The sequence below is a fragment of the Protopterus annectens genome, chromosome 7.part0 (genome assembly GCF_019279795.1).
Source record: "Protopterus annectens isolate FY-2018-M chromosome 7.part0, PAN1.0, whole genome shotgun sequence".
In the NCBI taxonomy this organism is placed as follows: Eukaryota; Metazoa; Chordata; order Ceratodontiformes; family Protopteridae; genus Protopterus; species Protopterus annectens.
In genome coordinates this window covers 619660423-619675398 of record NC_056739.1, presented here as the reverse complement: position 1 = coordinate 619675398, position 14976 = coordinate 619660423, and the positions used below count along the sequence as shown (strand labels likewise).

Below are 14976 nucleotides of genomic sequence, written 5' to 3'. Positions count from 1 at the left end.
CCTGGTTCCAAGCACAGAATCTCTTCCATTTTCTGCATAAGATTTTCTGGTGCTAGGCCTCCTGGCCTCCAAAATAACATCCATCACCACTTTAGAGAGAGGTGTGTTTTGAATGGTTAATTATCCGCCATGCTGCCAGATTTAAGGTCCTGAGTTGGCTGTGCAGGATCTGACTGTCTTGTTGGGTCAATAAGTGAGGAATTTGAGGTAATGTCCAGGCTGGGCATTGAGACAAGTTCTTTAGGATTGGGTACCAGTGCTGGCGGGGCCAGTCTGGGGCAATCAGTATCATTTTTGGCTTCTCTTGTCTGACCTTTAGGAGTACCTTGGGGAGGAGAGGCAGTGGGGGAAAGGCATATACTGTTAGGTTTTTCCAGCTGAAAGATAGAGCATCCACTTTCCATGTTTGCTTGTGATAAGTCCTTGTGCAGAATCTCTGTAGTTGGCAGTTGTGAGTGGAGGCAGATAGGTCTATGTCCAGGCATCCCCAGTTCCTTGTTATCATGCTGAAGACTTGTGGATTCAATTTCCACTCATGGGGATCCATTAGGTTTCTGCTTAGTTCGTCTGCCAGAGTATTTATCTTTCCTGGCAGGAATTGTGCTTGCAGATGTACTTGGTAAGTCAATGCTGTGTCCCACAAAGTCATGGCTAGTCTGCAGAGGGGGTAGGAATGTGTGCCTCCCTGCTTGTTTATGTACCACATGACTGTAGTATTGTCTGTCTTTATCAATAGTTGTCCTGGATGAAGTAGATCCTTGAAGGCTGTCAGGGCATTCTGAACAGCTAGCATTTCTTTTTGATTGATATGTAGATGCATTTGGCTTGCGGACCATGTGCCCTGAATACATCTTCCTGCCATGTGGGCCCCCCAGGCATAATCTGATGCATGTGTTGTTAATGTCTGCCTGGCTGTGGGTAAAGTGAAATGCTGTCCCTTGTTGTGGTGAAAGGCCTTTGCCCACCATCAAAACTCCTGTTGCAGGCAGGGAATGAGGGTAATTATTGTTTCCAGGCTGTGGCAATGTTGAGTCCAAACACTTTTTAGATGTCGTAGTTTCCTCATATGCAGTCTTGCATATGGAATTAGCAGAATGCAGGATGCCATGAAGCCCAATGCCTGCAGAATTTTTCTTGCAGATAACTGGGTCTTTGTTGCCAACATTTTGAAATAAGTAGTCAGTTGTCTTTGTTTGTCTGATGTGTGAGATAAGCCATCTGGGCAGTTGTATTTAAGTTTGCACCCAGGAATATTATCTCTTGAGAGGGTACCAGTTTTGATTTCTTTTCATTTACTGTGTACCCTAGGCATGTTAGTAATCTTTTTACAAATGCCAGATGCTATAGTAGAATGTCCTTGTTCTCTGCTTCAATAAGGCAGTTGTCCAAGTAAGGATATATTTGTATTCCTCTTTGTCTGCAAAATGCAATTACTGGTGCCAGGCATTTTGTGAAGACCCTGGGTGCAGTAGATAAGCCAAAGGGCAGTGCAGAGAATTGGTAGTGCATTGAGCCAGCTATAAAGCTGAGGTATCTTCTGTATGATTGTCTGATTGGGACATGCATGCATGCCTCTTTTAGGTCTAAAGTCACAAGCCAAGCCTTCTTGCCCAGCATGGGCAGAAGCTGCTGCAGAGTCAACAATTTGAATTTTGGAATATCCAGAAATGTGTTTAGAATAGACAGGTCCAGTATTGGTCTCCAGGCTTTGTCCTTTCTGGGCACCAAGAACAGTCTTGAGTAAAATCCTAGTCCATGCTCTTGCTGTGGTACTCGCTGAATGGCCGTCATGTCCATGAGGGATGAAACTTGTTTTTGTGCCTTTGCCTATTGATTGTGTGGCAGGTCTGGCATACCGTTTGCCCTTGGCAGGGTGAGAAAATGGAACCTGTAGTCTTGTGACACTATATTCAAGACCCATTTGCCCTGGGTGATCATGTGCCAATTTTGTGAAAAAAGTGCTAGTTTTCCCCCTAAAGGAGCTGCCAGAAGATAAGTGATTGGTGCTGACAGGGGGAAGTCATTGAGACTGTTTCCTGTATGGCTGTGATTTATCTTCTCCGCTTTTGGAGGTTGAAGCACCCCCATTGTTTAGACTTGTATGAGCCTTGCGGCTGGGATCTGCCTCTGGGGCATCTGTATCTGCCTCTTTGTGGCCTGTCTGACATTGGAAAGGACTAATTCTTTGTAGGCCAGTTCCTGCTAAATCTGGGAGGCTGTACCTATAAGAAATCCTTGACTGTTTGCATAGATTTAGCTTTGTCCTCCATTTTCTTCAACACCTCTTCTGCCTTAACACCAAACAAGGTATCATGCTGTAATAGAGCATCTAATAATTTTGCTTTAACATGATCTGGCAGATTCTGCTCCTTTATCCAAGCATGCCTCCTAATGACAGAACCTGTAACAGCGGGCCCTGCAGGAGGCCTCCAGAGAATCAAAACCACATTGCAAAGTATGCTTTCCCACTTGTTCAGCTGCATGCAATAAATCCTGCATTTCTTTGTTTTCTGCACATTCAGAATTTGTCAACATTTTCTGTTTAAGTAGTGACATAAGATATTTCTGATATTTAAGCATATGAAACTGACAATTTAAAGCCCTTACAGCCAAGGTAGCAGAAGTGTAAATCTTTTTCCCCCCATCTGTCCAGGGCCCTTGAATCCCTATCAGAGGGGATAGGATTTTTTGCAGTGGAAGCCTTGACCCCTTTGGGACCCTGAGAGATAGTTTCTGGGTCAGCAGCAGGGTTTTTATAAAGAAATGTATGTGAGACAGGAACCCTGTAGTATCTGTCTGGCTTAACAGGAGCTGGTGGTAAAGAGTCAGGAGACAGACCGGACTCTAAAAATGCATCATCTACAATGTCTAAAACAGGAGGAATAGCAAGGGGCCTGTGCTGAGGTAGTAAAAGAAAATCTCTGAGCCTTTTCTTAGATTCTGAGTAATCTTGGCTCTCCCAGTGGAAGTGCTCCCTCATAGTATGCAGGGTCTCCCCAAAAGAATAATCCTCAGGAGGAGAGGCTAAAGGGATAGATTCTTCAGCATCAGAATCCTCATAGGGAGGAAGAGAGTATTCCTGTTCAGAAGAGGAATCAGAGGAAATGGAAACTTGATCTGAAGATTCATATTCTGTCTCTTGCCTAGGCCTCATCAGGAAGGGGATGGGAACCCTTGATCAAAGTAATTAGGTCTTCGGCCATTTTAAGCATCTGTTTTTTAGGCATGGAGGCCTGTCCAGGGGAATGTTGTACTTGTTTCTTTGTCTTTAGAGGTCCTTTAGTCTTTGCCTTTGAAGCTGAAGTCGTTTTCACATATAACTATGTAGGCCTGAAAGCACCCTCAGAAGCCGATGCCTGTTCAGCGGCACCAGACCCATCTGAGGGAATAGTTTCCGAGGGTCCAATACCTTGAGTTTCCAGTGGCCTAGTCAGCTCCACATGGGAGTCGGAAGCGGCCTGTGGCTCTGAGGTAGCGGGCGTCAGGGGCTGCAAAAGCTCCTCACTGAGAACCGGCGACTGGCCTAGCCAAAGCCTCGTTGTCGGTTTTGGACCTTGGATGTCTGTCCTTTTCTTTTTCTTTGCGCTTTTTATAAATTCCAGTATTCAGCTGTTCCGACTGCATTATATAATTAAATCTTCTGCCAAAATAATGAAATTCAAAATCGTACCGACGCTTAATAGTGCGTTGGTTAAATCTAGCAGAAAACCGCCAACTAGCAACGTCGTGGTCAGGACCTAGGCAAGGAATACAGAAAGAATGAAAGTCCTTATGAGGTATTTGCTTCCCACAAGAAATACAATTATTAACTTTTTCTGACATCGGTCTGGAGCAAGAAACAAGTTTCCCCAATGGGATACTTAGCTTTAATCAAGACTTCAGATCTGAAATTCGAACTTGAAAATTTCAGGAGTCGGCCAACTGGCACTTGCGAACTGCTTTTGCTTTGGGCACCACACGGCAAGAAAGACTGAAGAAAATGGCGTCGGCTGCATCTTTTATACCCCTGGAGCACTGACTTCAGGGAGGAGGTGACAGCAACCGACGCCAGACCAGGACTTTGGAATTCAGGCCGACTGCGGGTAGCCTGCCAGCAGGATTACCCAATTGTAATGACTGCAACAGTGAATACACTTGAACATCTACATTTTATGGTAGGTACACAACTGTACTTTTTGCAGTGGCTTTGGACTTTTTGAGAGTGTTCTGATGAGATGATGGAGATCATGCTCTCTATCTCAAGAGAGTCTTGCTGTCAGAGTGGTAGTATCTATTTCTTTTTCTATGAACGTTAAGGATTGTCATGGTTCTAGCACAGATATCTCATAATTTCTGGTAATGCCCAGAGAGGAGCAGAGTTGAATATAATGTTTTGACTGGAGCAAGTGATGCCTGGTTGGAGCTGATATGAGTCAGTCATCCAGATACAGGAATACCCGGGTTCCTTTGTGTCTCAAGTGATCCGGTACTACTGCCGTACATCTGGGGGCTGTAGTGAGACCAAAGGGCAGAGCTCTGAACTGGAACTGACTGGATCCCAGCGGAAGCATAAGAACCTCTTGGACCATCTGCCCATTCTGATATGGTAGCACGCATTTTTGAGGTCTGTAGAGCACATCCAGTTGTCTTTTTCCAGGAGCGGAAGTATCGACTGCCGTGTTACCATCCAGAACTTGCTCTTTACTGATTTGTTTAGGTTGCTGAGCTCTAGAATTGGTCTCCAGTCTCCCTGTTTTCTTTGGAACTAAAAAGAATCTTGAGTAGGTTCCGGATCTTTTCTGGTCTGTGTAGACTTCTTGGATGACTCTCTTGCTTAAGCAACTCTTGAATTTCTATACTTGTTCCTTTTGACTGGGTGAAACATCTGGAACAACTTTGTTTCTGGGGATGAGGAGGGAGAAGGGAATGATATATCCTCTGGATATTAAGTCCTGCACCCATTTGTTATTTTTTGACAGGCTTCTCAGTGCAGGGTTAATCATTCCCCGACTGCCTCTAGAGTGGAGCAATCGGGCACTCCTTCTGGAGCTCTGGAAAGGTCTCCCATTGAAGATTCCCTGGAGCCTTGGTTTTGCAGATCCCCCCCCACCACAAAATCGACATCTCCCATTGTTGTTCCCCCTTTGCGCCCCTGAGGGAACTTTCACCTTGTGTGTCCTGATAAGACCTCTGGGATTTTCTGAACCACAGTTTTCCACTATCTTTTTGACACCACAAAATTGCAAAGGCGTATCCAAGCCTGTCTCCAAAGAGAGATACCTCAGCCTACTGCCCTACTCGTTCCATCTGATGTGTAAGAAATCAGTCTCATGGAAGAGTTGACTACTGAGTTTAAGGTAGCAAGCTGAGCATTGGCTTTCTCTACCCCTACATCAGCTAAAGCTCCTTGAAGGGAGTCTGATAACTCTTTAATGAGGTCCCTCTGAAGTCTTGTGAAGTGAGTTAGGTAATTCAGGGACCGTAAGGCAAAGGTCACTGAAGTGAAGACATGCTTCCCTTATCTATCTGTAGTCCTACAGTCTTTATTAGGAGGATGTATAGAGGTACTTGTCTCAGAGAGTTCCTTTCTAGTGGCCACCGCAATGACCATTGCATCAACTCCTGCACCTTTCGTAAGAATGTTTTTATCTTTAGGAGCAATGATGTATTTATTTGGCCTCCTAGGAGTAGGGTCTATGGTATCTAGAGTCTCCCAAGCCTTTTGAGAGACAAGGTTGATAAGCTCATCAAAAGATGGAGTAACCCAAGAACCTGAAGGGCGAGGCGCAAAGGCTTTCAGGAATACGACTTCTCAGCTAAAGCGGGTGAGGACTGCCAGTCACCTCTCTATTTCAAAGTTCTAGGATGTCTCCAAAGAGGACATCTTCAGGAGATGATTGTTGTGACACCTCTGCCTCATCGAGGTCGGTATAGGATGTCATAGACTCTTCTGGGGTATCTAGATGTTTCCTCTTGCATGTCCTTTTCTGACGGACCTCTTCAGTGGTGTACTCTGTAGAGGTTTCAGAAGAGAGGGCAGTACCCTGAGGTACATCCTGAGGCCTAGAGTCTGTGTGGACCTGCGGAGAGGGCCCGTGAGAAGACAAAGACACCTGACCTAAGGAGGGTGGAAGAACTGACAAAGATTGAACATCAGACTGTGAAAATGTCAAGGCTTTTCTCATTACCTCAAAGGTAGACCCTCCCCGCTCTGAAGAGGTCCCCGGATCCGGAAAGCATGTTGTCGGTGCCAAAGGTCTCCCCAGAGCCAAAGAGGGCAGCTCCAAAACAGAGGTAGGATCTGAGCTCACCCATGCTAAACCCCCCCAGGGACAAAAGTGTCTCAGAAGATATCCAAAAAGTCTCCGCGGATCTGACAGGGGAGTGTCGGCTCCTAGAGGTCTCCTGCTCCAAAGGCACAGAGTCACTCTGGGCTGATGTCTGATCCGGGGAGGTTACAACTCCTGCAGCTGACACTGACACAACCTAGATGTCAGAATCTTCCTACTCCAAAGCAGGACAGATCAGAGGAGGAACTACAGCTGGAGAAAAGTTTTTGTCTGAACCAATTCCTTTGGGCTTGAATCCACGAGAATTCTGATCAAGGTAGGTGTCTTTAAAAGTCTCTTGATGACCCTATCCATGTCTTCATCTGACTGACTCCTGGTGGACCTAGTGGGTAGGGAAGGTGATCTTGAAGGGGCCAAAATTAGAGAAGAGAGCCTAGAAGAAATCTTTTCTACTGAAGGTGATAGACTCCTGTGTCTTTGCGACAAGGAAGTTGTTGGTGCCAGTGAAGATTCCTGTTCCAAGGAAGTATTGGAGCCAGGAGTAGGTGTCAGTTTTCCATCAATTTCAGAGCTTCATGGTTCGGCTCCAATAAATGTCTCTTAACTGGTTTGTCTGAATTTTCAGTAGATAAAGCTTTAGAGAAAGGCATTCTCAAAAGGCTTTCAATATCAGTTTGTTCTTGCATTCCATCAAAGCTTGTTGTGGCAGATGGAACAAGACTCTTGTAGGTGTATAGCCCCTAAGCAGTACACGCATAAGGTGTGCGAGTCACTAGGGGGTATTTTTGTACTACATTTCTCTCTCTTTTTGAAGCTTTAAAGGCTTACTTTCTTTTTGAGGCATTATCAATATAAGGAGGGAAAGAGATTTACAAAATCACTCACGCAAGAAATTTAATTCCTCTAACTTAAACGCACTTAAGACACTCTCTCTCACACAGAATAGAGTTTTGAGGTTTTAAAGATTAAGGTTTTACAAGAGAAAAGAATGTCCTGTAACGTAAACAGATGTATGAAAACAGGGAAGTACTAATAGGAAATGAATCTATAAGGAAAAATATAAAAAAACTTTTTACTTGGCCCAGAGCTAAGACTGTGAAGCAAATGAGATCTGATGTAATCAGGGGAAGGAATTATCAGTAGAAATGTAGCCCACAAGCTTTACTGAAGGCTTCAAGCTGGAATATTGGCCGAGACGGATCCGACACATCTGATCCGACCCACAAGTGAGAATAAAGGCAAGATTGACATCACATTAAACAGCTTTACACATTTGACTAGTGCGTATTAGTAAATAAGATGTTATTTTTTGCAGAAGAGACGTTCTGTTTTAAAATGTATCCCAAATCAAAACACTTCAACAGTCATTGAAAATATGTACCATTTTCTACAGGGTGGCAGAATCAACTGAAGAAGTTGCAAAGCTTCGCTCACCTAGAGTAATCAAAGAAGATGGCATAATTCGTCCATATTGCCAAAGGGAGGCTGAAGGCTGTGAGCTGTTTGAGGTAAAAGCTTGTGATATTTCTGTAACTGACACACTCAGTGCGAAACAGTGACTGTCCTGTGTGCATATCCTGTTGCATTTTTTCACCTATCATTCATGGTCTGTTCTGTGTCTTGAAATTAATTCATGTGCTTACAATATTTGTTTTCTTTTTTATTAATTTCCATGAAAAAACAAAACTTAGATAAGTAATAATACCTTTGTGTGTGTTTATGTGGGTGGATGGTTTGGGGCGTGGTATTGGACTGCTGATATGTTTCTTAAAGTCAAAGACTACAAACAGACATCCTTGTGAATGTCAGCTATTAGCCAGTATCAGACAAAACCAGGAGTATGCCCTGTAGAAAAACTAGGAACCAAAGAATCTGGACACAAATTAGGCACTGTAACTGGTGTAAACTCGTTTAATAGACAATGCTTTTAAAAATTATCGTCACACAAGATAAAAATGCGTTTTCGTCCAAGTATCCCTCAGACTTCATCAGATTATTCATATATGGTGATACCCTGTTTTTATAATGCCATCAATCAACAATTAATCCATGATTAAAGTTTAAAAGTACATACATATCATTGCGTTTGTATTAGTATTTCAAAAATTCAAAATGCAATAAAACAAAGTTTTTTGAAAAACAACCATACCTTGTCTTTTACATTTTTGTACTGTTAAAATACTTGAATAAAATATTAAATTTAATAAAAAACCCAAAACAAAGGCTTTTTATAGTGTTGTAAGATGTGTCCGGCTGGGTGATTAAAAAAAAAGAGATATTTGCGTAGAATGGACCACATTTATAATTTGGCAGATCATAACTTCAGTAAAGGTACTAGTAAAATGGTGTCATTTAATCCAGGGTACCTGTTGGCCTCCCAACACCACCTGCCAAAAGGTCTCCCTGTATTCTAACTTTGTTATCCAGGGACCTCCCCTAATGTCCCTGGGTACCATTTCTAAGACAAAAAATTAAAAAAAACTTGCGTTTGGGCTTTGTACAGTGTGTCTGGAAAGGGTATTTCTAGTATTCCTATTCCTAACATCATTAAGATGTTCATAAATTCTGCATTTTAATGGTCTTTCTGTTTTTCCCACATAGAAGGCTTCGCAACAAACACAGGTAGCCACATATACTAGTCCCTATGAGTTGCAGTTGGAATATGCTTTACCTACCAAAAGTTTGTTTCTACCTCTTAAAAAAGTTGTTCTTCCTTATGCAAAATGTAACTACAATGGGGACAAACTCCGCATTTGTAGGTACCACCCTTTCTGTGGGAATAAACGTGTGTGTTGACCATGTTCTAGCAGATTCTTAATATTCTGCTCTTTCCTGAAAACCACCTTGAGAGTTTTGTTCTTCAGGTTGTCTAAATCTATAAATTCAGAAAATTTACTCCATTCCCTCTCCAAAATAGTTTTGATATTGTAGGCATCCCCACTAAAGTTAGTAATGAATGCCCTACCTTATCCCAGATCTAAAGATTAATGTTCTGTTTTTCAATGAAAAAACACCTGTCCCTAAAATTGGAGGATATTTGTCTTTCCTCCCTTGAAGAACCTCATTACTAACCATTCTAATAGTGTCCCTAGGATACCCCTCTCCACAAACGTATTCTCCAGTATAGTGCACTCCTTATTGAAGTCATCATCTAGGGACGTCATACGACTAGCTAAAACGTATCGACTCTTTCTTCTGAAATGCACTAGAATAACTAATATATGTATTAGAGAACATCTCCTTTCTATAAATGGTGGATTTAAAACCACCATGTATTTTGTAAATGGACACATCCAGGTAATTGAGTTGGTTGAATGTCACCTTATGTGTGAATTTCAAAAAAGGTTGTGGTTTGTGCCAAATATTGGATAAAATTGTCAAGTGTATCAAGACTATCCTCCCAAAATACACAGATGTCATCATGGTATCTGGTATACATTTTCCAACAACTGGAATATTGACAAGAACTTATGAACTTGTTTTCCCGTACAGATAAAATTATGTTAGCATAAGTGGGGGCACAACTGCCTCCATTGCTACTCCCTGTTCCTGTCAGAAAAATTCCCCTTCAAAGAACAAGTAGTTGTTCTTAAGGACAAGCTCAGCCAGTTCTAAACAAAGAAAATTTTCATTTTCGGATGCCCTCAGATTCTTTCTAAGTGCCTCTTCTAACTATTCTAAACCTGTGTCATGTGGGATTATAGAAAAATCTACCACATCTATGGTAACAAACTAAAGGTTGTCAGAAAAATATTCAGTCTTGACCATACATAAAAAAATCCCAAGAGTCCTTCAAAATATGTTTCCCCTTTCCATAATGTTTTTAATTTCCAATCAAGGTATTTAGCCAAGGGTGCTATTTTGGACCCTTCATATGCCACAACTGGCCTGAGTGGAGGGTCCAAAGCATCTTTGTGGACCTTAGGTATTCCAGAAATAGAAGTAACTCTTGGTTTAGTGTTTTTCAAGTATCTGTAGGTGTCAAAATCTTTAACACCTTGGTCAAACAGGTCTTTGAAGATAAGATCTATTTTTTATGAGAGATGTTAATTTCATTGATCAATACCCTACTGTATCTACTTTTGTCATTGAGAATGGTTAACATCTTTGCCTCATATAAGATTTTATCCATTAAAACAATACCCCCACCCTTGTCAGATTCCATGACCCTGATGAGTGGGTTAGAACACAATTCTGTTAACAACCTGTTTTCACTGTTAGATAAGTTGTACCTGATTTTATTTTCCTTGTGTGTTTTTCTAATTTCCTTCTCCAAGAACAACTCTATGTTCCTCAACTGAGGATGTAAGGGAGGGTTGAAAGTATTAAGTTTTTTAGGAGTAATCGGGCAAACTGAAGAAGTGGTCCCCAACAAATTTTCCAAATTGAGTTTCCTTATAAACATCTTCAGGTCTAATATAACCTGGGGAAGATTACTCTTCTTCATGGGAATAAACTTAAAACCTTTCATGAACAAGTTGAAATAATCTGCTGTAATGTCAAGACAACTGTAACTGAAAATATGAAAACCCTGCCAGCTCACAGCTTTATTTTCATGTTTGATGTGCTCATCTTCAAATAATTTGGGGGTCTACCATGTATACCCCCTGAACCCCCTCCCTTTTGCTTGTAGGTGTCCCTGTAAAAATTGTTACCATTGTGTTTGTTATAGGTTCATAGGTAGGTACTAGGCTATCTGCCCAAGGGTATTTATAAGCCTAGCCAGAGTGTGTCGGCTATCACCACCCCATTGATTAATTAACTGATCCTCTGTCAAGCAGAGCCAATGAAGTGATCCCAGGGGTGTATTTTCTGTTCCCCATCCACTCATCAAGGTTTCTCTTGAAAAGTGTTAGTGAGGGGCTCTGCCTAATGTAGTTTGGAACTTTGTTCCAAAGCATGGGGAGTCTCTGTGACAGGAATCTATCCATCCAGCATGTTCTATTTATTGTTGTGGCAAGGTTTAGCTCACTAGAGCATGTGGCTTGCAGTGACTTGGATTTCTTTAGGTGGAGCATGTCCATCAATTCTGAGTTGGACATGGCTTTGTAAGTCAGGCAGAGATCACCTCTGAGTAAGCGATATGTCACTGAGTACAGCCGGAGTTTTTTCAGTCTGGCTGCATAGGACATATGTTGTTTCTAAGTCTCTTGGACCTACAAGGAGGGGCAAATTCATTGGGTGTATTATAATCACCCTGTTCACCCGTGCTGTAATCCCCTTGTTCATTTATTACTTCACCATTATTTTCAGTTTCTGTTTGCTGTAAAGAATTTGTGGCCTGTCCAAACTTACCTCCCTGGGAATACTGTCGGTTGGTTTGTGGTTTACCCTTACTGTATTCCCTAATGTCCTTGTCTATTTTTATGTATTTCCTGTTTAAGATCGCTTTAAATTTTTCATCCACACAATGCCTGACATCATAATATTTGGCTTTTTCAACTTCAATACCAAACATTAAATCACTGGTTTATACCGTCAATCTGTTCCTGCAGAAAAGCCATTTCCCTTTCGTTATTCTTAATAGCGTTTAGAATTTCTATTCCACAATTATCAAAAATATTGATCAAATCTTTATGGAAATCTGAACCAACATGAATATTATTAGGGTACTTGTAGACTCGTAAGCCCTTAGGTTTATACATTAATTTAAATAAAGTTTGTTTATACTAAGAGTCTTGTACCTTAATAAAAAGTCCTGTAATTTGTTGAGACTGTCCCTGTAGGTATCGTTGTTTCCCCTGTTTAATTTAACAGGGTGCTTTTGAAAGGTGGGTTTATTCTGAAGCCATGTGTTTAAATCCACTTGTTCAAGATTAAAAAGTCCAGCTCCACTTTCAGAGAGCGAAACAACGTCTCGTTGGGTCTGAAAAATAGCAGGTATAGTATTTCATGCCTCCGTGTTGTTTTGTAATACATTAGTGTTCAAATCAACTTCCCCAGTCGGCGAATTCCTCTGTACCGTCACGTTACATCACTGCGATCCAGAATGAAGCAACACTTCCTGATTACCAGGAATAGTAGCATATGAAAGTAAAACGGATAACCCTTGCCCTATATGGGTTAATAAGTCCACCAGTTGGGTCAGTTGACCTGGGATTTTCCAAAATTCACCAACCTCAGACCCTCTGTGCCCATCCAAACAGTTACCAGGTGAATTGTGCATTTCAGGAGACTCCATATTGAAGAAAATGCAGACAAAACCAGGAGTATGCCCAGCAGAAAAACTAGGAACCAAAGAATCTGGACATAAATTAGGCACTGTAACTGGTGCAAAATCCACTTGTTAATAGACAAAGCTTTTAAAAATTAACGCCACACAAGATAAAAAAATGCGTTTTCATCCAAGTATCCCTCACACTTCATCAGATGATTCATAGATGGTGATACCCTATTTTTATAATGCCATCAATCAACAATTAATTCATGATTAAAATTTAAAGGTACATAATATCATTGCATTTGTATTAGTATTTCAAAAATTCAAAATGCAATAAAATTAAAAGTGTTTTGAAAAATCAAACCTTGTCTTTTACTTTATTGTACTGTCAAAATACTTGAATAAAGTATTAAATTTAATAAAAAACCTAAAACAAAGGCCTTTTATAGTGTTGTTTAAGCTGCGGTGGTGCAGCGGTAGCATTGTTGCCTCACAGCAAGAGGTTCTCCCATTCGATTCTTGGCTGGAGTGCCTTCTGTGTGGAGTCTGCATGTCCTCCCCGCGGTCCAGTGGCATTCGAAAGACTTGCGTAGAATGGGCGTGCCTTCGCTGAAGGTTGTTCATCGAGCTGGCACCTCGGTACCCGTAAAAAAATCTACTGCCAGTCATTAGCGGACCGGAGTTCTGCTGTGGCGACCCCTAACCGGGAAAAGCCGAAAGAAGAAGAAACAAGTCGGGCTGTAGTTGCATTTTGCATAAGGAAGAACTTTTTTTAAGAGCTAGAAATAAACGTTTGGTAGGTAAAGTATATTCCAACTGTGCAACTCACAGGGATTAGTATATGTGCCTACCTGTGTTTGTTGCAAAGCCTTCTATGTGGGAAAAACAGACCATTAAAATGCAGAATTTATGAACATCTTAATGATGTTAGAAATAGGAATACCAGAAATACCCTTTCCAGACACACTGTACAATGTCCAAATGCAAGTTTTTTTTATTTTTTGTCTTAGAAATGGTACCCAGGGACATTAGGGGAGGTCCCCACGAAACAAAGTTAGAATACAGGGAGACGTTTTAGCAGGTGGTGGTGGAGGCCAACAGGCACCCTGGGCTGAATGACACCATTTCACTAGTACCTTTACTGAAGGTAAGATCTGCCAAATTATAAATGTGGTCCATTCTATGCATATATCATTTTTTTGTTTCATTCACCCAGCCTGACACATCTAACAACACTATAAAAGGCCTTTGTTTTAGTTTTTTTATTAAATTTAATATTTTATTCAAGTATTTTAAAAGCACAAAAATGTAAAAGACAAGGTATGTTTTTTTCAAAAAACCTTTAGTTTTATTGCATTTTGAATTTTTGAAATACTAATACCAATGTAATGATACGTATGTACCTTTAAATTTTAATCATGGATTAATTGTTGATTGATGACATTATATAAACAGGGTATCACCATCTATGAATCATCTGATGAAGCCTGAGGGATTCTTGGATGAAAACGCATTTTTTATCTTGTGTGGCGTTAATTTTTAAAAGCTTTGTCTATTAAACGAGTGGATTTTACACCAGTTACAGTGCCTAATATGTGTCCAGATCCTTTGGTTATTAGCCAATATCATCCACTCTGCAGGGTATTATTATTTAGAAAATAGGCCATTGCTTATTTTGCAATTAATGTAAAACACAGACATGGTGTTCATACATAGTACATATACACATATTCAATAAATTTTAAGTTGTAGTTCTGCCAGCAAAATTTTTGCTTAGTAAATATAGGACATTGTACATTGTTTGGTAGTACCTACAGATGATTCTTTACAGTTTCTTTACAGTTTCTGCCACAACAAAAAAAAAAAATACTCATCTTGTTAAAAAGTAGAATAATGCAATCCTAAGAGCTCCTGTACCTATAACATTTATAACAAGACTTTGCAAAATTACTGGAAAATAATCTTATGAGTATTATTTCTAGACCATACCATATCTTTTTGTTACTCTGTAAGGCTAACTGGTATGAAGCTGTGGCTTCTCGCTTTGAGAATCTCTGGTTATCTTTGTTTCCAACAACTAAGCATGGTTTCTCCTAGATGCATCAATTTACTATGTGATTTCTTAGCAAAAGACAGAAATGAGAAGTATAGGTACATCTAGAACTTTGTCCCACCAGTCAGTCCCAGTTCCTTTCTCTATTCTTCATACTGGCTTTGTAGTTGTACACCAGTATAAGTCACATCCATTTATTTAGAAGTGGCTCTGTCAGCTTTTACCAGGACAGCCTGTAAACCTGCATTTGTACAATCAGTCATTTTTGACATGCTCTCTCTTAAGCCCCATTTCCCTGAGTTTGTTCAGTGAGCACTTTACTGTGAGTAAATGACTGTTATTTGTTAGAGGTTCAACTTAGGCTGTCTGACAGTACCTCTGTCACTGTAGGACATTATAAATAACATGGGTAAAGTTGGAAAGCTGTTTGACACTGATTTTACTTAAGTACTGTAGGAACTTGGATATCCAGAAGGGTTAATAGAGAAAGGGGT

The 14976-nt window shown here is 40.8% G+C and overlaps 1 protein-coding gene across 1 annotated transcript in view; it reads left to right on the top strand.

The window, feature by feature from the left end:
• Nucleotides 1-14976, top strand: part of VPS13C (vacuolar protein sorting 13 homolog C) — a 6956796-nt gene that overhangs the window by 6555318 nt on the left and 386502 nt on the right. The window contains exon 81 of the mRNA XM_044076309.1: nucleotides 7663-7777. Within this exon, the coding sequence (XP_043932244.1) occupies nucleotides 7663-7777 (115 nt within the window). The remainder of the gene's footprint in view (nucleotides 1-7662; nucleotides 7778-14976) is intronic.